The following is a 22,424-nucleotide window of genomic DNA, read 5'->3' on the forward strand; positions in this document are numbered from 1 at the left end:
CAAAACTCGGCGTCGGGGTGCAAGTCAATGCGCGCCGTGTCCAAATATCCACGCCAATAAAGTGAAAGCCGAGGTGTCGGCGGACGGATAACGCGGAGAGTGACAGAAAATAGGCGGCGAGAGAGGCATAAAGTCTGGGAGCGGGAGAGGGAGGGGGAGGTGGAGGGGCCGGGGGAGGGGGAGGGGGGAGGAGGGAGTACTTAGAGAGGAGACGCATCCTCCGCGGCACGCAGTCCGGCGAGCGCAGCAACACTGCATTTCAATTTCGGCTCCAATAATAACTACAGCAATAGACAATAATCATTGTATTAATATTAATTCAATATTTTATTTTATTTTTTTGACGCAGCGATGTGGATTTACAGACTCTTTCTCGGACTCTTCGTCATCTCTTGTTGTGGTAAGTCGTCTTTCATCCTTCTTATCTCTCTTTCTTTCTGTCTTCGGCCAAGACACACATGCAAAGAGCGGCTCTGGCCGCTCACCGCCATCCCTCAAGTTGCTGCGGAAGGTCGCGTGCGCTCCGTGGGAAGCGGGCTAACAAGACGCCTGACGCGCCTCGGACGTCAAGTTAAATAGCCGCGTCTCTCGTCAAAGATGCTTCGCAGCTCTTCCACAACACCGCGAGCCACATGGCAGCGGCGCCGCAGCCGAGTGCGAGTCCGGGAAGAGCGGGAGCTCCTCGACCAGCCGGCTGGGTGCCGGTGCTCCGGGCTCTTCTCCACCCCGCGGGGGGCGGGCGGCCTCCGGACAGGACAAAGTCAAGTCAAGTCCTCCGGTGCGCATTGCAGCGCGTCGGGGGAGGCTGAGAAGCGCGCGCGCTTAATCCGAGCCGTTGGGCGGATAGAGCGAGTGGAGACGAGCCAAATTGTCCCGCAAAATGGGCCATGATATCCCCACACCGCGGCTGCAGTCCTGCCGGTGTAAGTCCAGCACGCGGTCTAAGCGACTCACACGCGCGGAGCAAACTACCGAGCCGCTCAGCTCAACTTGTTCATCCGCGGCGCCTCCGATCCTCAGCAATTCAGCACCGGTGTCTGGTTAACCCCCCCACCCCCGCCCCTCCGCCTTCTTCTTCTGTTGTTGTTTACACGACTAATAATTCCTGGAGGCAACAGCCTCGGTGGCGCGCATCCAAGACAAACACCCGGATTAAGTTGAGAGGCCGCTTTAATTAAAATTAAAGAGAAGTGAAAGTTTTTATGTCCAAATGGAAAAAAAAAAAAAGTCTGGTAGCGAGAACCTGCCAGCAGCAACACTGCTGTTTTTTGTGTGTGTGCGTGCGTGCGTGCGTGCGTGCGAGCGTGCGAGCGTGCCACTGCCCATGCATGACTGTCAGTGTTATTGGGATTACTCCCTTAAAGTAATCCGACTTCTAGATACCGATTACTCCTTAAAAAAGTAATCTAAGTACTTCTTTGATTACTTTGTTTCATAAGTAAACATTTGCTAATTACTTTAGTTAACATTTGCTGAGTGCTTTGGAATGAACCTCTGTCCCCTTAACATGAATGAATGCTTGCTCTCTGCACACTCCACAGAACAACACACTCCTGCGCACCACCGGTGCCTTTTGCAAAGCCCACATTTCAAAATAATCTGCGACGTAGTTGTTGTTGTTGTCCCCCCCGCCCCTGAATTTCAAACGTTTTGTGGATGACAAGACAATGCTAGCTTGCAAAATATTTCAGAAAAGTAATGGAATTGTTACTTGATAAACTAAATTAACTATGATATAATTACCAGTTTTGCCACAGTAATCCCGTTTGAAAAAAAAAAGTTCTTTGATTACAGTCGTGGATTACTGAGTAATAGATTACTCGCCAACACTTGATGACTGTGGAACAGTCAATCATCTGGACTGAAAACAACCACAAAGACTCACAAAGACTCACATGCAGTCACATCGCACAAACTGCCAGATTATTCTAATGCAACCTCTTTTTTTTTTTTTAAATGTTATTTTATCCCCTCCTCTCTTCCAATTGCATGCATGGGTTTCATATAAACAACTTTGCGAGCACACCACTGAAGCGCGCACGACTGCACGTAGGGGTGCTTCATCCTCCACTGACAAAGATCTCTTGACTCGAAATGTTGCTCCGTGAGTTCAGAATACATAAAAAAAACAAAAACAAAGTTCGCCTCGCCGCCAGCGGCCGCCGACTTCTTCCTCTCCTCTCACAAAGCTCTCGCAAGTCCTGAGACCTCTGCGCCGCGAGACGGCCGTCTGGAAACTCGGCTTCACGTCCCAGTTCTGAAAAGTTGGAGCGGGGCGAGGGAGCGACTGACACAACTTTCCTCTGGGAACCTCGACGGAGCCAAACACACTGAGCCTCCCAGTTTATTATTTGGAAAAGGTCCCTCGTCTGACTTGAACAACCTCTCCCGTTATTTACTTATTTATTTATTTGTCTATTTCCAAGTCAAGCACCAGGCCATAATAAGGCAAAATCCTCGGGGCGGCTCGCGTCTGAAAGCTGGCGGCCAACCAACGTTGTGCGAATGTGTGTCAGACAGGGTTCGTTGGGATTACTCCATAAAAGTAATCCAACTGCTGATTACTCCTTCAAAAGTAATCTGATTATTTCTTTAACTACTTTGTTTTCTACGTAATCAAGTACTGATTACTTTAGTTAAAAAAAAAAAAAAGATAAAGTAAGGGTTGAAAATGTTTTGTTTCCTGCAACAAACCACGAAATTCTTTCATTTAGACGAGAAGAACTCAAAACAATGTTTTTGTATTTCCAGCTACAAACGCAATCGCCGCCAGGCTTGTTTTGGTGCGTCGCCGCGTATCAAGGACGTTGCAGGCACGGCCGCGTCATCAATCCGCGACGTCGTTGTTTTCGGGGTTTTTTTTCTAAATTTCAGACACTTTGTGGACAACAGGGCATTTTTAGCTCGCAAAATAGTTCAGAAAAGTAACGGAATCGTTACTCGATAAAGTCAGTATGATATCGTGACCAGTTTTGCCGCAGTAATCCCGTTAGATTACTCTCTCTCACTTAAAAAGTAGTGTAACTACAGTAGTGGATTACTTAGTAATGGATTACTCGCCCACACTGTGTGTCAGAGTGCAGGAGGAACGCGCTGCAGGACTACCAGAAGACCGACGGGGTGCGACTGGCGCTCGAGCCTCCTCCCGACGCCTCCTCCTACCTGACCAAAGTGAAGAAGCAGAGCCTGTCCAGGTGTGCCAAAGCGTGCAGCCGCAACAGCAGGATCCCCTTCACCTGCAGGTAGGTGCCTCCCACCACCACCACCACCGCCGCCGCCGCCACCACCACCCGAAAAGCTAACAGCCGCACGTGAAAGTTGCACAAGGAAGCGTCCGGGAAGCAGGACTTGCAACTTTCACAGTAGCTCTTTCCACTTATGCAGCAATGCTGTGATGGTTGCCCTTCCGGTTCAGCAGGCCTCCTCCTGCAGGCGTGCCCCGCCCCCCTCCGCCCCCCGGGGTCAGAGTTTGCTTTTGGAGAAAAGATAAGCAAAAGAAAAGAAAAGTAACCGTCGCTCTCTTTGCTCTTCCCCCCCTTTTTCCTTGTTCCTCTCCTCCCCTCCCAATCCCCCAGAGCGTTCCTCTACGATCATAAAAACAGGAAATGCCACTGGCTGTCCTATGACAGGAACTCGCCAGGAGTTCAGAGCCAAGAGGACTTCAACTACTATCTCTACCAGAAGAAAGGTACGCCGGGGCCTGATGCTCGCTTCGCGCCGCCTCCTGCCGCTGCATTCCCCCCCCCCCCGCCCCCCCTTCTTCCGTGGGAGTTTTTCTGCAAAGACTCGCAACGTTCTAAAGCAGCAGCGTTCCCACATTTCGCTTCCCGTCGTTAATCCGTCATTTCATTTTTGACGTACAGGCGTAACAACCTAAAGCCTCTGCGTGCGCAGCGATTGCGGCCTCTCGCTCCCCAAGAGAGAAATCCGAGGAAGGGGCAAGGACCGCCGTGGTGTTTACGGTGTCGCCGGGCATTACGGCTCATTTTCTGTCATTAGGAAGCGCTTGTGTAAACCAGAGAAATCCCCCCGCTGTGTTCCCACCTCCCCCGATCCTACCCCCCCCCCCCGGACCCCGCTCGACCCCGGCGGAGCACGCGCACGTATGCTCACGGCCTGTCGGGCGGGAAGATCGGGAAAACAGATTTGGCCTTTTTGGCAGGGCCGGCGGTGGCGGCGGCGGCGGCCCTGTTCTGCTCACTGACTGTCTGTTTTCTTCATCATGCTGCTCCGACTGCGGCCCAGCTGCACGCGGCGCCGTCGCTTCATAACACCTCTCTCTCTCCCTCTCTCTCTCTCTCTCTACGCCCTTCACTCAGATTACGTTCGAGAATGCATCGTGGGCACAGGTCAGAACTACAGGGGGTGCCGGTCGGTGACCGTGAGCGGGATCCGCTGCCAGGCCTGGGCCTCTCCCATCCCTCACGAGCACAAGTCAGAACCTCTTATTTTTCTTCCTACCCCTTCAACAAATGCGATGATGTCCCTCGCTATTATTATCCGACTTTTTTCGAGATGCATGTAGCTGGTAGCTAGGGGCTATCTCGTGTGTGTGTGTGAGTGATATATTAGTGGTTGATTAGACTCCTGGGAGAAGTCATTCATCAGGACTGACCTCACTGTAGAGTCACGGATCATTTCCTGCTCCGGCCCTTCTGTTTATCTAGGTGCGTGTGCGTCTGTAAATGTGTGTGTGTGTGTGTGTGTGTGTGTGTGTGTGTGTGTGTGTGTGTGGGGAGGGGGGGGTCTTACTGGAATTAGGCTCATTTCTAATGGGAACTTTTCGGTGCAAAAAAAAAATCCCCTCTTTCTTTTTTCCCCCCCAAAATATCCAGAAGCATAGCTGGATGCAGGAGCAGGAGGGCACAAAGTGCATTTTTCCCACAAACAGCCGGTGAAGCTGTGCACCTATGGAAGTTGCTGCACTTTGACTGAATTGCCTCGTAGGCGAAGCGATCGCAATGGACATCCAAGCTGTCTCTCATAAAGAAATAAAGACCGCGTTTCACGATATGCCGACGTGCCAAAAGTCATTAAATATTAAAGGGGCGCATCTTGGACTTTTACTGGCTCCTCTAATCGCACGTGTTGTCGTAATGGAAAAAAAAAAACAAAAAAAAAAACCCAAAGACTTTGATGGCTGCGTTCGGAGCCGCCGCCCGAGGAGGGGGGGGTGGTGGGGGGGAATCAAAGAGGTTCAGCCGAGACTCCGGCGAACCTGCTTTATCATCAGGCTGCTGTTTGCTGGCGTCACGGCGAATCAGCTAATCAAACCCAGGCGCTGCCGCTGCAGCTGCGACGGGTTTTTTTTTTATCAGCCGGGGCGAAGCCATGAGAAAGTCGGACGAAAAAAAAAAAAAAAGGAGGGGGGGACAAATGGCGGTTTTATCTGTGCAAGGTTCCTTTTCTTGATTGGCCCGTCGACGGCGCCTGCCTTCGCCAGTTTCAAGGTTACCAAAGAACTTTTCATCATCTGGTGGAAAATCACAGCTTGACTAACAGACCGCGTTGGTTGCTGCTACCATGTGCTGCCCTGATGCAACAGATGTGCGTCACTGGTCAGTTTGTTTACGCTTTTGCTCACAATCCCTTTTCCCGGCACGGAGGACGAACGTCTCTCCTTCACGTTAGCGCCTGCTGGCTCACAGGTCGCGAGTGGTTTCCGACGTTTTCCGTCCCCGCAACGTGGCGTCGTCCCTCTTTACTGGCCGGCGTTCGGCCTTGAGAGTCCGTTCCTGCGCGAGCGGAGGAGCTGTCGTCTTGCCAGGGCTGTAAAAAAAAAAAAAAAAGAAGAAAAAAAGAAACGAGAGAGAGAAACGAAAGACAGAAACCGTGGCCTTGTTTCCGTCCGCAGAAAGAGGTCGCCTCCGCCCGCGCTCGGTGTTTTTTGTCTAACGGCTGCTCTGCTCCCCGACAGATTCATGGCGAAGAGGTTCAGCAACAAGGACCTGAGGGAGAACTACTGCCGCAACCCGGACAACTCCACCGTCGGCCCCTGGTGCTTCACCACCGACCCCCAGCCGCACCTGAGGCACCAGGACTGCGGAATACCTCAGTGTTCGCAGGGTGGGCTGCCTGAAAAACACACGCACGCACGCACACGCTCACTTAATGCGCTGCGAAAACCATCTCGCCGCACGTTTATCCTGAAGTAATGCCCATTTCACGCCGCAAATGGCCCGGGCGAAGGAGGCGCGGCGAAATTAGGCAATCACACGCCGTCTCGGGCCGAGCCGCGTCAGCTCTGTCTCTGCCCGGTGCGCGCTAGCGCGTGCGTGCGTGCAAGGCCAGCTGCAGCTGTTTCCAGGTGTGTGGTTCAGTTTATGCTGTCCTCTCCCATTCCATCAGCTAGGGGCCTTTTTGCAAACGGCTGGAGAAAAAAAAAAAAAAAAAAAAGCAAAAAAAGAGGCGAGTGTTGGAATGCGCCGGCGTATTAAAGCCCCGTCCGTCGGCTGAGGGGGAGAAACTCTCCGGAGGGCGAGTTACGGTTGCGGGGGGGAGGGGGGGGGGGGGGCTGTAAAAGAGAGTAAAATGTAAAATTTTTTATATTTATCGGGCTGTGATGAAAGAAAAATACGCTTTCCCCATCGGTATTGTATATACACGGTGCGATATTACCATCGGAGGCAGGCGGACGACGGCGGCCCTCTGTTATCTTATCCTCGGGGAGTTTGTTGCTGTCAAACGGGCTCGTTTCCCCTGGATCACGGTAATGAGGAACCAGGCTGCGGGGTGGATAAGGCAGCAAGGCCCCCCCCCCCCCCCCCTCCCCTAATCCCGGCCGTCCCCCCTGACTCATCCTGTGTTTTACAGCAAAACGCTGTGACCTTTATTTTATTATTTTCTCTTTTTTTTACAAGTGCTCTGCGTTTGGCTGCGATAAAAACGTCGGCGGGGCCACTCTCCCCGAAATTAGCGCTACGACGGCCGCGGGAGCGCGGCGGCATTAAACGCGTCGTGTCATCACAGCGGCGGGCTCGTAAACATCGGCGCGCTCGCGGCAGTTTACGCTAGGCGTGTGTGCGTTATCGCAAGGCAACAAATGATGCCTTCTCTGACATCAAAGACGCTGGTGCCTTCATTAGGGCGACTCGTAATGGTGGGTTTTGTTGTTTTTTTCTTAATACTGGAGGCGCACTTGACTCGATGGTGCCTGAGCCGAGGAGGCGTTAGCTAAGCGTCCTGTGGTAAGACAGCGCGTAAACATGCGTGGGAACAAGATCCAGATTTGAGGCTTCTGACGGTGATTACGCCTCACAACCCTCCCTCCCCTGGAAAGTCAGTCGGCAAAAGCAGATGATAGCGTTGCAGCGGTTTCCCGCTAGCCAAAGTGTGAGAGATGAGATTTGTCCAATTATGTTTTAACTGTGACGTGCGGATTTGTTTTTCCATTGTTAAACGATGACAAAAATGAAACGCACAGACAAGTATTAGCACTGCTAGTGGCGGCGACATGATTAAAAATAACTGTGTTTTTTTTTTCCAATTGTTGTTGTGATAAAATCGGTGTAATTGCGGCGAGAACACTTTGTAATCTTTAAAACTGTCTGAGCTTTTTTGTCTTTTGAAGTGAAAGAGAAATTCACCATGAAATATTGGATTTTGGTGCCATCCATCCATTTTCTATTCCCACTTGCCGGGGGTGCTGGGCCAAGTCACAAGTTCCAAATTCCACCTCATGTTTAACGGAGGAAGCCAGAGTACCCAAAGAGAACCCAGTCAGACACTGGGAGAACATGCAAACTCCAAACAGGGAGGCCTCAGATCCGATCGAACCAACAGCCTCCTTATTTTCATGCTAAACGCAAGTTGTTTTTTTTGCTTTTGTTTTTTTAAGGGACAAGCAATGAAGCGCCCGGTCTCTTTAGCAGCTACACTGTATAGCAAAGTTTGAGGTTGGTGAGTTGAAACAGCCGGTCAACTATAACCAACAGTATAGAAAGATGACACAACAATTAGTGACTTCACAAACTAAAACCCTGAACTACGTAGAAGCGCAAAAAAGTAAAAGAGCATTTCGTTAGTTATGCGGTTGCAATTACGAGCGACACGGTGGCTCTGTGGTTAGCGCTGCCTCACAGCAAGTAGGTCGTGGGTTCGATCCTGGGCCTGGAGCCTTCCTGCGTGGAGTTTGCATGTTTCTCCGGCTTCCTCCCGCACTCCAAAAGCATGCACGTGAGGTCAATTGAAAACTCTAAATTGACCGTAGGTGTGTATGTGGGTGCGAATAGTTGTCTGTCTCTATGTGGCCCTGAGGTGAACTGGCGACTTGTCCAGGGTGTCACCCTGCCTTCGCCCTCTGGCAGCTGGGAGAAGCTCCAGCAGACCATGAGCTCAGGTACAAGCGGGTATTGAAAATGGATGGATGGATGGTTGCAATTACCAAAAATACTTGTTGTTTTTCTTTGTTGTTTTTTTCTAAGTTTTAGCTTTTGAATTTATAGCCACGGTTATTCAGGGAGCCCTTTCCAGAAAATCAATTAGGTCTTATCTTAATGCTATTTGCACTTATAAACTGCTGTTTAAATTGTTATTGGTGTTTGTGTGTGTGTGTGTGTGTGTGCGTGTGTGCGTGCCATTCCAGTGGAGTGTATGAGCTGTAATGGCGAAGATTACAGAGGGCCGATGGACCACACAGAAAGTGGAAAGGAATGCCAGCGCTGGGACCTGGACAGACCGCACAAACACCTTTTCCACCCCAAGAGGTAACACACGCACACACACAATTATGCGTCTCAATCACATACCGTCGCGCCATTTTCAGGTGCGATCAATAACACCTCCAGGCCCGCAACGTAGGCAAGAAATGTTCGGAGCGATGTTGAAATAACGACGTTCTTAATGCGACCGATTCTCATTATTCTCATTATATTTGGGTGTTATTCCGAGATGGGCCGAGTGCCTTTCCCCTGAAGGAATGCCACTCGGCTCCAGAGTGTCAAAGTGTGTTTTTAGCAGCACTGTGGCTGGGAACGCTCTTGGCTCTTCGCTTTAATTGGCCCAAATTCCTTGAAAACTCTGGGCAGATTGTAACGCAGCCCTGTGCCCAGCTGTAAGATAAGCTTTTACTTATATTAGGAACAGCGTTGGGTTCGCCACCTCCTTGCACACAGTGTGTGTGCGCAGTATGTGTGTGTGTGTGTGTGTGTGTGTGTGTGTGTGTGTGTGTGTGTGCATCTGGGTCCGCCGAGTGTTCCAGCCACTCCGATGGCAGGTGGCCTGGATTAGCGGGGGGACTCGTTAACACATCCTTAATCATCCCAGTGTTTGTGTAAACGAGGTCCCAGACTGCTCATAGCGCTAATGCAATGAGAGAGCCTGACGCTTCACGGCCCGCAAGCTGGAGGCCTTGGGGTGTGGGAGGGGGTTGGTGGTGGGCGGGTGGGCGGGGGCGACTGGGTAGCTCGCTGTCGAACACCTGTAGCGACACAGGCTATTATCTCCCCGAGCCCAACAGATTCCCGGACTGAGTCGTCGTTATCGACTTCAAGGGAAGGACGGTCGTCTTTCCAGTATTGCGCCATTGAAAACGAGACACGCAAAACAAAACAAAACAAAACAAAAAAAAAAACGAGTTACATCGGCTTTGCTTTTTGCATTTTTTTTTTTTTGAAAAACATAAAAGTCACTCTTTTGTCTCTTTTGTCTTGTGAATGTTTGCGTTAGGCACCCCGACAAGGGCCTGCAGGACAACTACTGCAGGAACCCCGACGGCCGCCACAGACCCTGGTGCTACACCACCGACCCCGACGCGCCCTGGGAGTACTGCGACATCAAAGTCTGCGGTAGGCGCACTTGTTTGTCTGAGTGCCGTCGCCGCTCGTCCGACATGTTTAGTGGGTGTGTCGTGTTTGTGTTTGGGGGGGGGGGGGACAAGGCAGATTGCAGGGCCGACTCGACACTAACCGGGATTTACAGCTTCCTGCACCTTTAACTCCACCACCGCGCCTCTCTACGGTCACACATACACACACACACACACACACACACACACACACGCGCGCACACACGCACACACGCACACACGCACACGCTCCCCTTTTGGCCCCGGCTCTCTGTTATGTCTCTGCTAATTGCCAGAATGTTTATTTTCCCCCGCGCCACTGGCCGGCTGTTTATTGTTCTATACCAGCTCTTCTGTGCGTCGGTCGAGCTGCGCTGGGTTCACTTACTGCTCTGCATTAGCCTCCCGGTACCAGCGTCGTTGGGATTACTCCATAATAAAGTAATCGAATTACTTCTCTAACTGCTTTGTTTCATAAGTAATCAATTACTCGTTACTTTAGTTAAAAATAAATAAATAAATAAAGTGACAGTTGCTCAGTGCTTTGGAATGAACTTTGTTAAAGTGCAAAGTATTGCCTCCGTCCTCTTAACGTGAATGAATCTTTGCTCCCTGAACGCAAACTGCACATTTCACAGAACAAACTCATGCACAGCACTGGTGCACATATTGTGAAAATAATTAAGATATAAATGAAAATAAAAAATATATAAATAAAGAAGATTTCGGAAAAAGTGACTAAATTGTTACTTGATAAAGTAGCTATGATACAACACTACTACTACTACTACTACTACTACTACTAATAATAATAATAATAATAATAATGATAATAATAATGATAATAATACATTGTATTTACCAGTTTTGCCACAGTCATCTAGTTACACCAGATTACTGTGTAACAGAGTAGTTACACTACTCCGTGACTCAAAAGGTAGTTTGATTACAGTAGTGGATTACTTGTAACTGATTGTTCGCCAGCACTGCCCGTTACGCACAAAGACACAACGCTGGGGTCACAGGCACTGCGGGCAGATGGCAGTTTGTCTTTTTTTTTGTGTAGAATAGTGCAGCATCAAGTCTCTTCCACCTTGTCTTCTTCTTCTTCTTCTTCTTCTTCTTCTCGAACACAAGTTGGTGAGAAACCCCCGGTGTGATTTTTGTGCTGGGCTCAGCTCCTTCGTCTCCAGCCTGTTTTTTTTTTGCCCCCCAGGAATCATCAGCGCCTCTGGCAGCGTGTTTACTAGATGGCACTCCTCCATGTGGGCCCAGTGATTCAGCGATCCTCACCCCCAACCCCATTTGCTCTTCCCCCCGCCCCCCTTTAAAAATGTCTCCCTCTTTCTCTCGCCGCGTCCTCGACAGGGAGTTTTTTGGGAACAGATCAAGTTTACGACCCAGTTAGTCTTAATCAAAACAAGGCGGGAGGGAGGGAGCGAGAGGCGGGTGGAGAGGGAAGAAACAAAAGACACTCTGTGTGCTTTTTGTCGAGGCCGGCTGTTTTGTTTACCGCCACAAATAAGGCGGGTCTATTTTTAGACGCACTGACAGAAAATGTCACAAAATAATGATGAAAACTCCCCCACCTCTCCAAAAAAAAAAAAAAAAAGAAAGAAAATATGCAGCTTTGCACCATGTTCAGTGCAATTAATGAGGCGTGTGTGGCAGGCAGCTGTGCTGCGTGCGCTACGACGAGAGAAAGAACGAAGACGCTGGTGGCTGTTTTTCTTTTTTCCCCCAATTCTCGCCATATTTGTCCGATTACTTTGGTGGAGCCAGATCGCGCAACTCAAACCGCGGATGGGGGAATGTTTCTCGCCCTTTAAGAGTTGCACAAAAATGCTTTTTGCCGCCATAAATTTATTTACACCTCACATTGTTTGGATTTGGTTGTGGCAGCACCACAACTATCGCGGCGCGGCCAAACGAAGGGCTGTTTGAAGCGGCCGGGTAAACAGTCCGAGGGGGTGCAGACCAGACTTTTAACGGGCTGGTTTGTTCCGTGCTGGCTACAAAGTGGGAATGGAACTTTTGCAAATCCCCTTTGCTGAGTAATGTTATATAATCTGGCTCAAAAAGATCCAACAGCAGTTTGATGGTAATTGATGTGTCTTCTTCAATGGCTTTTGTAATTGATGGTCCCTATGTGTGTGTGTGTGTGTGTGTTGTGTGTGTGTGTATCTCATTAACCATTTGGGCAAGTTTGCGCTGGTACATCTGACTTTCTGGAATTTGTCTATTTGAAGATTCATGTTGGAGTAATCCAATCAGCTGTTCACCATATATACATATAAGTGTATATACTTGAGCGTGTATTTATGCTTACAAAATTAAGGGCAATAATATATATTTTGTACATACAGCGAATGCCTTTGCGTGACTGGCAGCACCATGAGCTGAGTCAGACAGAAGCTAAGAAGCGCTAAAGCTAAAGCCCCGCCTGCCATTGGTCGAACGTGTTCGGAAAAAAACCGCTGTTGATCAACAGCAATCAACATCGGGAGTGCGACATGTCACGGCCGTTTGAAACGACCCCGTCGATCCCGAGGAATCCTCAGATGTTGCAAATATGTCAAGGCCGTAAACAAACACAAGACTTTTGGTTTGCCTCTGCCTGCCTCCCTCCTCGTCTCATCCTCACCGCTCTTCCACAGAGACGCCCCCAAAGAGCAGCGTGGCGGAAACAACCGAGTGCTACCAGGGCCGCGGCGAAGGCTACAGGGGCGCGATCGACGTCACGCCCACGGGAATCGCCTGCCAACGCTGGGACTCGCAGTATCCCCACAACCACACGTTCATACCTCAAGCCTACCCCTGCAAGTGAGTCACTCTGAGACTCACTCGCAAGAGAGAGAGAGAGAGAGAGAGAGAGAGAGAGAGAGAGAGGGAGGGAGAAAACAACTAAGCATCCACTCGCTCAGCCACCCACCTGCATGCACTTACAGCCGATTATGGGATGACTTTCCTTGTTGTGCAGGGACCTGAGGGAAAACTTCTGTCGGAATCCAGATGGCCAAGAATTCCCCTGGTGCTTTACAACAGACCCGAGAGTCCGCACCATGTTCTGCACCAACATCCCTCAGTGCGGCACCCAGAGCAAAGCCAGCGGTAAGAAACCCGATGGCTTTAAGGGTCCAATGTATACATTTTTTTTTAAGGAAGGCCAACTGACATTTCGTATTTAGGGCCACTGTCCTTAAACAATGGCGGTCAAGATGGCAGCTAACTATTAGCACGACCCTTATTGCGCTACATATATTATATATTGTTATCTATATATATGGGAACCATTCTCAAGGTAGGAAAACCAAATGACTGTTAATGTACTGCAAGTATACACTAACACATACAATAATAATGTATTCATGGGCAGCATGTTAAGCTTACCAATGTAAAAAGCATCAATCGAGCCAAATTTTACACACTTGACATTTAATGGGAAGAAAAACAGAAAAAACAACGTTTTTTTTTTACCTCCTTCCAACGCATGTTCTGTATTGTCATTATTTTATGGCTGTGGGAGTTCGCATGAGAGCCGCTAACCACACACACCGTAACCACTGGCTCTGCGTCCCTCTGGGGGGAGCCGAGGTCTGCAGGCCTGTGGGAAGGACTGAGCACCGCGGCTAACGCCAATGAATTCTGACAGCCGCCCGGGACGGTCGGCTCCCTCCGGACAGCCAGAGATGGAGAGAAATGATTGGGGCTGTGCGAGACTCTGTGAAGGAGCGTTCGGCGGGGGGGTCAAAAAGACGGAGAATGGAGAGCAGAGCAGAAATGCAACGCGTCCAAGGGATTTCAGGGGGATACGACTTTGTGGATAATATGGCTTTGCCTTTGGGATTAAGAAAAAAACAGAAATAAATCAAAAGTTGGTTGTTGGCTGTGTTCTGGTCTAAAGGGCTGAATATATTCCCACATAGAAATGACTTGTCTGGAAACCTTTTTCCAATCGGGTTACACTCGTCTGCTTGCAACTGACTACTTCCAGCAATCTAGTCAACCCCCGTAATCTAATGACACACACATTTGGTCAAAGAAAAAAAAAAACAACAACAAATGTTGCTGTGATGCAACTTCTCAGAACCTTAGTCATGCCGACTCATGCCAGTCCTGCATGTTTTTGATTCCGTGAGATTTTGGTGGGGCATTCCAACTGGGCTCGTTAGCGCGGAATTTAAAAATTGGAAAATTTTCCGTCTTTTTTTTTCTTTTTTTTTTACCCCCAAACGCAGAGTGCTACGAGGGCTTCGGAGAGAGCTACCAAGGAGAGCAGTCCAGGACCAGATCGAACCTGCCCTGCGCCCCCTGGAGGGACCACAACAACAGGTCGGCTGAACGTGTCCGAAAACTTTTACGAAACTTTGCTATTGATGTGCAAAAACAAAACTTCCGAGAAGCGTATTAGCCTAAAACAATAGATTGCGGTTTACTCGACCATTTCAGTTGGAGCGTCGATTTTTGGTGGCAAAGTGCACTCGAGGATTCTCCGGTCCGGGGGGGGGGGGGCTCAAATCATCGACCTGGTCCTAATGTTAGTTTCAAGCTGTAATAAATGCAAACGTGCTGGATGTTTTGCTGCGGCAAAGACCCTGTGATTGACCTCTAGCTAAGGTCTCATGGCCGCTAACAAGCCACGCCTCTTTTTTCTCAGGGGGGGGCAACAAAAAAGGAGTGGGACGAGCGAGTGCCGTGATCTCTTAATGGCCCGAGAAGTGTTTCCCCAAAGATGACCTAACTCGGCAGGAATGGCTCCCAGTGATAACTCGGCCAGGGGGGGGGGGGGGGGGATATACACTTTACTTCTCACCTCTGACCCCCCCGAGAGCTTTCCTTTGTCGGGGCACTTCAAAGCCAATCAGCTCCACGGCTTGGCTGCCGCTCAGGGGTGAAAGGTCAGGCGGAGGGAGTCGGCGTCGGTCGGGAACACACAGGAGCAGGAGCTTCGAGAGCGACCGCTGCCATTTCAAACTCGGCATCTCCTTTTGCCTTGACTTTTTTCCTTTTTATGCCAAGTCATAATCAGCACGAGGAATTAAGTGAGGGAGAGAATTCTCGCGTGTCGCCGCGAGCCGCAGCCGACACAGCTGTGCGGTTTGACCGTCCGTGTCCACGTCAGGGTGAACTTGTTTGGCTTCCGCCAGTAGGCGCAAATCCTCAGCTGTCAGCGGCACGTCTTAAGTTTAAAGGCGGAATTATCTGCTTATAAGAAAACCATTCCTTCAGTTGTGAAATCTGCCTGATGATTTGCATGTGCGTGGTCGGTGTGCACTTGCAGCGGCGAGCGGGGCCTGCTGGTGGCCAGCCAAGAGGGGAGCTACTGCAGGAACCCTGATAAAGACAAACACGGGCCCTGGTGTTACACCAACAGCTCCGCCGTTCCCTGGGACTACTGCCACGTCAAACCCTGTGAGTAAGAAGGAGGCGCGCGGACCCGATCCCCCCCACCCCGAAGTGCCACGCGGCACGAGGTAGCGACAGCTTTTGGAAGGCCGCGTCGAAAGGAGAAGCTAATTAGCGGGGATTTATTTGCTCGCCGTCTCCCCCGACTCGCACACGCACACACACATCGGAACACACTTTATTTGCAGTGCGTAGATGTGTCTACACTTGTAGGTCAGGTTGTGCCAAAGGTGATTCACAACTCATCCACAAGTCAAGAGAGGGTTTCCGCTAACTACTCCCACATGGGCCGGTAGCCAGAGGCATCCTCACTGTGTGGGTGTGTGTGTGTGTGTGTGTGTGTGTGTGTGTGTGTGTGTGTGTGTGTGTGTGTGTGTAAGTGATACTCATGGCTTTATTTATTCAAAAAGTTAGAAAAAAAAAGTTATCTTGCCCTGTTGCTGCATACCTGTACGCACTTCGCACTTCTCCGTTATGTAATACTTTGTTTTCTCAGTTACGGTCCACAGAGAGCCAAGAGTCAAATTCCTCGTTTACGCGCACGCACATGGCCCATAAAGTTGATTCCAGCCGGTTGTACACAACACAACGGCCCAGTGCGAAAACAGCTGCAGGTAGGGAAACGATGCACATTCACAAACAAAAGTCTAAACAAGGTACGAAAAGAGGATTGTTGTGCAAACGCAGAAAGAGAAAAAAACAACGTAATGCAAGACATAAAAAACTGTTACTTGATCATCAAACGCGCTGCCAATAGAGAAGCGATGCAAAACACAACGGACGCAAAGCAAGAAAACGCATGCAAATGAAAAAACGCTGCATAACCCAGTCACTACGAGGACGGCTGTGACTGCAGCGTTGTGTTTTGCATAGCTTCTCTGTCTGCAGCGCGTTTGATGATTAAGTCTGTGTTTTTTAAGTCACGCAGCGTGTTTTTTTTTTTTCTCTCTCTCTCTTATTGTACCTCGTTTAGACTCGTGTTCGTGTTTGTGGATTTGCATCATTTCAATGCCTGCAGCTGTTTTCGCCAACTAGGTCCGCATTAGGCAGTTGTATTGTGTTTGGCCCCTATCGGCCACCGTACAGTGGTGATCACAACACACTCCTTCAACTCAGCAAATCCCTCCACTTTGCCCTTCAGATACAAAATTCTCGTTGGGCAAAATAACAGGAATAAAAAAAAAATATATATATATATGTATATATATATATATATATATATATATATATATATACATATATATATTGTAAAATGTATTAAATGATCTCAGATTTCTGTAAACACACTCAGCGGTGTGTATGTATGTATGTATGTAAGTATGTATGTGTGTGTGTGTGTGTATGTGTGTATGTATGTATGTATGTGTGTGTATGTATGTATGTGTGTGTGTATGTATGTATGTATGTATGTGTGTATGTATGTATGTATGTATGTGTGTGTGTATGTGTGTATGTATGTATGTATGTATGTGTGTATGTATGTATGTATGTATGTGTGTATGTATGTATGTATGTATGTATGTATGTATGTATGTATGTGTGTATGTATGTGTGTGTATGTGTGTATGTATGTATGTATGTATGTGTGTATGTATGTATGTATGTATGTCTGTATGTATGTGTGTGTGTATCACTGAAGAAAAAATGGTCGGGAATGATAATCGGGAATGTTAATCAGCGGGAGAACAGAGGTCTCTCCCCTCTTATCTTGTATCCGTTAACACCAACTCATCCCTTATTTGTCTCCGCCTCCCGCCCTCCCTCCCCCCTCCCCTCAGGTGACGCTTCGCAGAACACCATTCCGCTGGGTGAGTGTCTCCGGCCGCTCGTCGGCTTTTAACAAGTTTCATCGGGGCTGAGCCGCTGACGCGTTTGATAGCCTTGCCGGGGCTGGCAGGTGTCCTGCTGCCTCTTTAAAAGCCTCCCCGTAATGTTCGGCCATTAGCGGTACATGATGCACGACATTATTCCATCGCCGTGCCGCCACCGCCACCGCCACCGCCCTGCTGTGTACGTGCGTCTCCTCACATGGAGATCACTGGACGAACCCCCCCCCCTTGAGTTGAGAACGAAACCCATTTACATTTAGCCACCGCTTTAAATCACTTCCTCATCAGTATTAGCAGCCGGGGTGGCTTTTCCTTGTTTGTTTGTTTTTGGTTTTTGTTTTTTTTTATGGTATGATGATGTTTACCGGTGGCTCATTACGCCGCCTAAGTGCCTCTCGCATCGCGACCCTGGCGAACAATTTGTCACCATTAACGGCAGCGCGTGTCCGCCTGCCCAGCTCCGCCCGGGACTGAAATCTGTGTGCTTTCTTCCAGGTGAGCTGTCGTCCGTGGCCTGTTTCATACACAAGAGGACCAGGATCGTGGGAGGAGGTCCGGTGGGCGGGCTGGACGGCAGCTGGATGGTCAGCATACAGAGAGGGTACGCTGCTGGCACAGTTAACATTCTACACCGCCTCCGCCTCCACTGAAAACCAAAAAAAAAAGAAAAAAAAAAGAAACAGTCCCGCTGGGACGTCCAGCCCCAAATGACCTCAACTGAGAAAATTTTCAGCTGAAACTTTACTTCCTGGTTTTTACTGTTGTTGATTTTTATTTTGAAAGTCAATAACAATGTGTCTTTTTTATGTATATATGTATATATATATACATATAAATATAAATATGCAAATATTTAAAAGGCTTTTTCAAAGGGATTTTGGTGTGCTAGCTGGTGGGCTCGTTCAACAGTTATTATGTAATCATATCAGGTCATTGATCAAGAGGAATTTTGCCTCCTACTTGACGGAAAGATCAGACAGCCAGTTCTACTGCACCTTCTCCAAAAGCATTTCTGGCACGACAGGACATGTTTTGCCCTTTTGAGCTGCAAGCATTGTGTGCCGCGCGTCGCGGTTGCGCAAAAAAAACAAAACAACTATTGTCTTTTGTGATGTTTTCAGGCCAATGCACTGGTGCGGGGGTTCTCTGATCCGTGAGGAGTGGGTGCTGAGTGACAGGCAGTGCTTCTCGTCATGGTAACCTCAATGCTTGCAATCTTTTCAATGTGCCTGTTTTTTTTTGTTGGTTTTTTTTTTATGCCTCTTGAACTTGAGCTTTTATTTTCTTTGTAGCCTTTTTTTTTTTTTTTTCTAAAACCATAGCTTTAGCTTTTCCCCACCAAGTGAGCACAACTTGCTTCGTCTGATTCCTTCCCAGCGTTCCGGACCTCAGCGAGTACCGCGTCTGGCTCGGCGTCTCGGACATCCGGGAAGGTGCCGCCGACCTGCTCAAGAAACAGGAAGTCAGCATTTCCCAAGTGATCTGCGGCCCCGAGGGCTCCAGCCTGGTCCTCCTACGACTGGCTCAGTGAGTCCGCCGACGTTTCATTTGAAGGAAAAAAATAAATAAAATATGAATACATATTCTGATCCGTTTGTCCGTGCGAGGTAAATCACGGCTGGCACTTCTTTGTCCTCTTCCGACGTAACGCAGGCCCGCTCGCCCTGCAGACAACGTCCACACCATTCAGCTGCCGGTGGCTGGGTGCTCCATCCCCGAGGGAAGATTATGTAAAATGTATGGATGGGGCGAGACCAAAGGTACGCCGGGTTTTATATTCCGCTCTCGCCACAGCTGTTGCAGGTCTCCATCGTATTTCATTCATAATTCATTTCTCCGGCAGCATATGATTATCATTCCTCCTGTCAAGGCCAAACACATTTGTTGGACACTGGAAGTCAGTACAGAAACTGATATTTTATGTATTTTACTTAAAAGGTCCATTTTTAAATTTTTTTAAGGAAGGACACCTGACTGCGGTTTTCGTATTTAGGCCACTGCCAGGCGGTGCAAGATGGCAGCGAGCTAACTAGGAGCAAGACCCCTATTGCTCTATGTATATTCTTATATTTACAGTATATATATATATATATATATATATATATATATACATATATATGTATATATATATATATGTATATATATATATATATGTATATATATATATATACTGTAAATATACATATATACTTTGATTATCCTGTGAGCAAACACTTTCCTGAATCTAATTATGGACAGTATGTTAAGATTTTACCAATATTGAAAATCACAAATCAAGTCAAATTTTACACACCAAGACAAACATTCTTTGCCGGAGTTGCATTCAATTTGCTGAGCTAATGCTCAACGTGTCGCAGGCACGGGCCACGAAGACATGCTGAAGGCGGTGGACCTGCCCATCGTCGGCAACGAGAAGTGCCGGGAGATGCACAGGGGGAACCTCCTCATCACCAGCAGCAAGATCTGCGCCGGCGGCCGGAGGAACGAGGGAGTGTGCGAGGTAAAAGCGCCGCTCGCGCTAATTCTCTTCCCCCCCCCCGCCCTAATGAGGTGTTGGAACATTTCAACCTGGGGGCCCCAGATCGCTGATCTGAGGGAAGGCGCGCCGCGGCTGTGTTCCGCCTTTGTGCTGATAAATGAGAACAGGCCTTCAGACCTCTGGGTAATTGTTTTCAGCGTAAAAGTAAAGGGATCAGCGTAGCCTCGCCGAGGCTCAGCTTTTATCCAAACGTCCTCCACGCCTGCGAGAGCCCTCCACCAGCCGGCACGGCGTCGGCAGCGTTGCATTATATTTCATCAGCTATTGCGGCCGTGGGGCTGACGGTTCCCAGCTTTGACAATGGCGAAGGCGTCCGATGACTCGCTGGCATCGCCAATTCGAACAGGGATTATGACTTTCTTCTTTTTTTTTTCTCTCTCTCTCTCCGCCGCTGACACGCTATTTCTCCTTTGCAGAGAGATTACGGCGGCCCCCTGGTTTGCCAGGATGGCGACATCAAGGTCATCGTGGGCGTGAGCGTCCACGGCCGAGGCTGCGCCCGACAGAACCAGCCTGGCATCTTCATTAACGTGCCTTTCTACACGCAGTGGATATACAAAGTCTTCAGGACGCACCCCGACCCTCAGTAGGTGCACAGACTCAGTGGAAGCAGGGGCGAAAACAAACCTTCAGCTTCCAATTGTAAAAAAAAAACAACAACAACAACAAAAAAAACACATCAGCAGAGCACTCAGGAGCCCCTGGATTCATACAGAGAAAAAAAAAAACAAAAACCCACAGATAAGTGAGATCTTGAGAGTGCATGTGTCCCTAAAGATGTATTGATGGGTAAACACTGTGACCACTTTATGGTGGGACCCCATCCACAGGCAGCGATGAGAGTTTGAAACATACTAGTAAACACAGCACTGGTCAGCTCGTATTTAAAAAGCAGCTATTCGTACGGCAAGGCTGGTAATACACTGTTCGCTTTCGGAAACCCTGTCAGTTAATTACAACCTGCACTACTTCACGTAAGGCTCCTGAAGTCTGGCTTGACGACCGATCACTACCAGTGAGGATTAACAGAAAGCACAGATGCAAGTTGCCTTATTGACAGCAATGCTAACGGTTCATGCTGTTCCGTTAACTAGTGAAACAGGCACCCACGCACGGAGACTCGTAAATATTGCGGAAGAGATGATAAATAAACAAAAACAAATAAAGCTTTTACAACTAGAGGTAAGCTAGCTAGCGGGCTAACATTAGCCACCGTAAAGCCTGTTAACGACATGCAACGACTGCAGACCCACAACAAAAAACGCTATTTTTCTTTTAATAGGGAATCTGCTCCAGAGCTCAGCTTCAGCTGTGCAAAACACAAGAGTCAGCCAACCAAATTCCAATGTTCAATGTCAAGTGGCCGCTTGGGAACGGACACTCCCGTCTGTACTCAGCGCGGCTAACGATGCCCAGTGAAACAGAAAATCTTTCAAACTCCAAGTCGTGCAGCTCAAATATCAGCTCGAGAACAGGCTGAAACCGAACAGTGTATATATCCAGCTTGTGGGACCCATTACAACACAAATGTTAGCCCAATTAAAAAACAAAAAAAAAACATTTTTATTGTTTTTATTTTTTCCTCACATGTAAGCAAAAACTTTTTTTTTTTTTTTTCGTTCATCATCTTCATTTGGTAGCATATCCACCACAGTGTATGTGTGCATGTGAATACTCCTTGTTTCCTGGCATTACTTGAATGTTTTAAAACACCAAAGTGCAGTGGTTCAGCAGCTCACTCTGACAAGTGCATTAATGGGCCACTTTGAAAAAAAAAAACTATCCGGTGGTAGGGCAGCGCTAAGGACACTCGACAAGCATCTCCGGGGGGAGCTTAAATGAAGTGGTCCTTACTGTATATAATATATTAATGAGTGTATTTGTAACACTCCAAAGGTGATTTGGGTCTTATAGATCTAGCAAAGTGAATGTTCAATAGGCAAGTAAATAATGTGCAGTGTGGTATATACATTTCACCTTTTAATCCCATTACTGTCTTGTAGTAACGTCGGGGCGCATGGAAAAAGAAAAGGTCCAAACTTAGCTTAACATGAAGTATTGTATGCTATCACAACGCTGTAATAACTGTATAATGTGTATGAGCGTTGTTGTCTGCATATACTGTGTAGATGAAAGGTATGTGTTTGTGCTCAGCCTTTGATGGGATAATGTAATATTCAGAAGTGCACTCCTGTTCTTTCCATACAACGTGCCATTTTTTTTTTTCTCCCCACCTTGATATCTGTGTTCATTCATCAGGCACATCTGCAACAAGCACTGTCAGTGTGTGAAATCAAACCTGCAGAGGGCGTGTGCCTGCGCGTGGGTGCGCGCGTCACTGAATGAATTACCCTCTCGCCACACTTAGAAGCTGGCACACCTCCAGTTCTGATCCGTACTGGATATTGTCGTCTCAGAATCTGTCACTTTGACCTTTGGCCCCAAGTTCTGGAGTCGGTCAACGCCCCGTCCGTAATAGATTCCTCAGCGCGATGACCGAATGTCCCTTTAAGACCCAATGAACACATCTCACTCGGCAGCACCGCGGATTGAAGAGGCCCGGTATTCTTAACCACACATGATTGGAATTAGGGGGGAAAAAAATAAATAAAAAATGTTTGGAGATGTACGTGCACTGAAAGATGCTGCAAGCTGCTATATCCTACGAGTTGTACAGTAGTTTCTTGTTTTCTTTTCTTTCTTTTTTTTCTTTTTTCGAATTATGTACATTCCATATAAATGTCACGTCATCTTATCCAGTATGTTCAATGTAAACTCAAGTGTCTAATAAATGCTTTTTTTTACATGACTTCCCTTGCCATGAAGACACTTAAACTGTCGCATTTAAAGTTACGTTCTGCAAATT

General features: G+C 48.3%; 1 protein-coding gene across 2 annotated transcripts; it reads left to right on the plus strand.

Annotated features, from left to right (window-relative positions):
- The first annotated feature begins 222 nt into the window (after positions 1 to 222).
- On the plus strand, positions 223 to 22,360 carry hgfb (hepatocyte growth factor b). 2 transcript variants are annotated; one of them, XM_076044439.1, is made up of 18 exons: positions 223 to 400; positions 3,077 to 3,242; positions 3,576 to 3,688; positions 4,320 to 4,434; positions 5,918 to 6,066; positions 8,585 to 8,705; positions 9,667 to 9,785; positions 12,442 to 12,607; positions 12,765 to 12,895; positions 14,023 to 14,116; positions 15,066 to 15,196; positions 16,969 to 16,998; positions 17,515 to 17,620; positions 18,141 to 18,215; positions 18,397 to 18,546; positions 18,673 to 18,779; positions 19,377 to 19,519; positions 19,975 to 22,360. In XM_076044439.1, the coding sequence occupies exons 1-18, from the start codon at positions 352 to 354 to the stop codon at positions 20,146 to 20,148; spliced, it is 2,139 nt and encodes a 712-aa protein (XP_075900554.1). In that variant the 5' UTR covers positions 223 to 351; the 3' UTR covers positions 20,149 to 22,360. The 2 variants fall into 2 exon arrangements, with proteins under 2 accessions (XP_075900554.1, XP_075900555.1); XM_076044440.1 differs by lacking the exons at positions 12,442 to 12,607; positions 12,765 to 12,895.
- Positions 22,361 to 22,424: the final 64 nt, after the last annotated feature.

The sequence above is a fragment of the Nelusetta ayraudi genome, unplaced genomic scaffold, assembly GCF_046127955.1.
Source record: "Nelusetta ayraudi isolate G7.1 ecotype Tasmania unplaced genomic scaffold, CSIRO-AGI_Nayr_v1 ptg000080l, whole genome shotgun sequence".
Classification (NCBI taxonomy): Eukaryota; Metazoa; Chordata; class Actinopteri; order Tetraodontiformes; family Monacanthidae; genus Nelusetta; species Nelusetta ayraudi.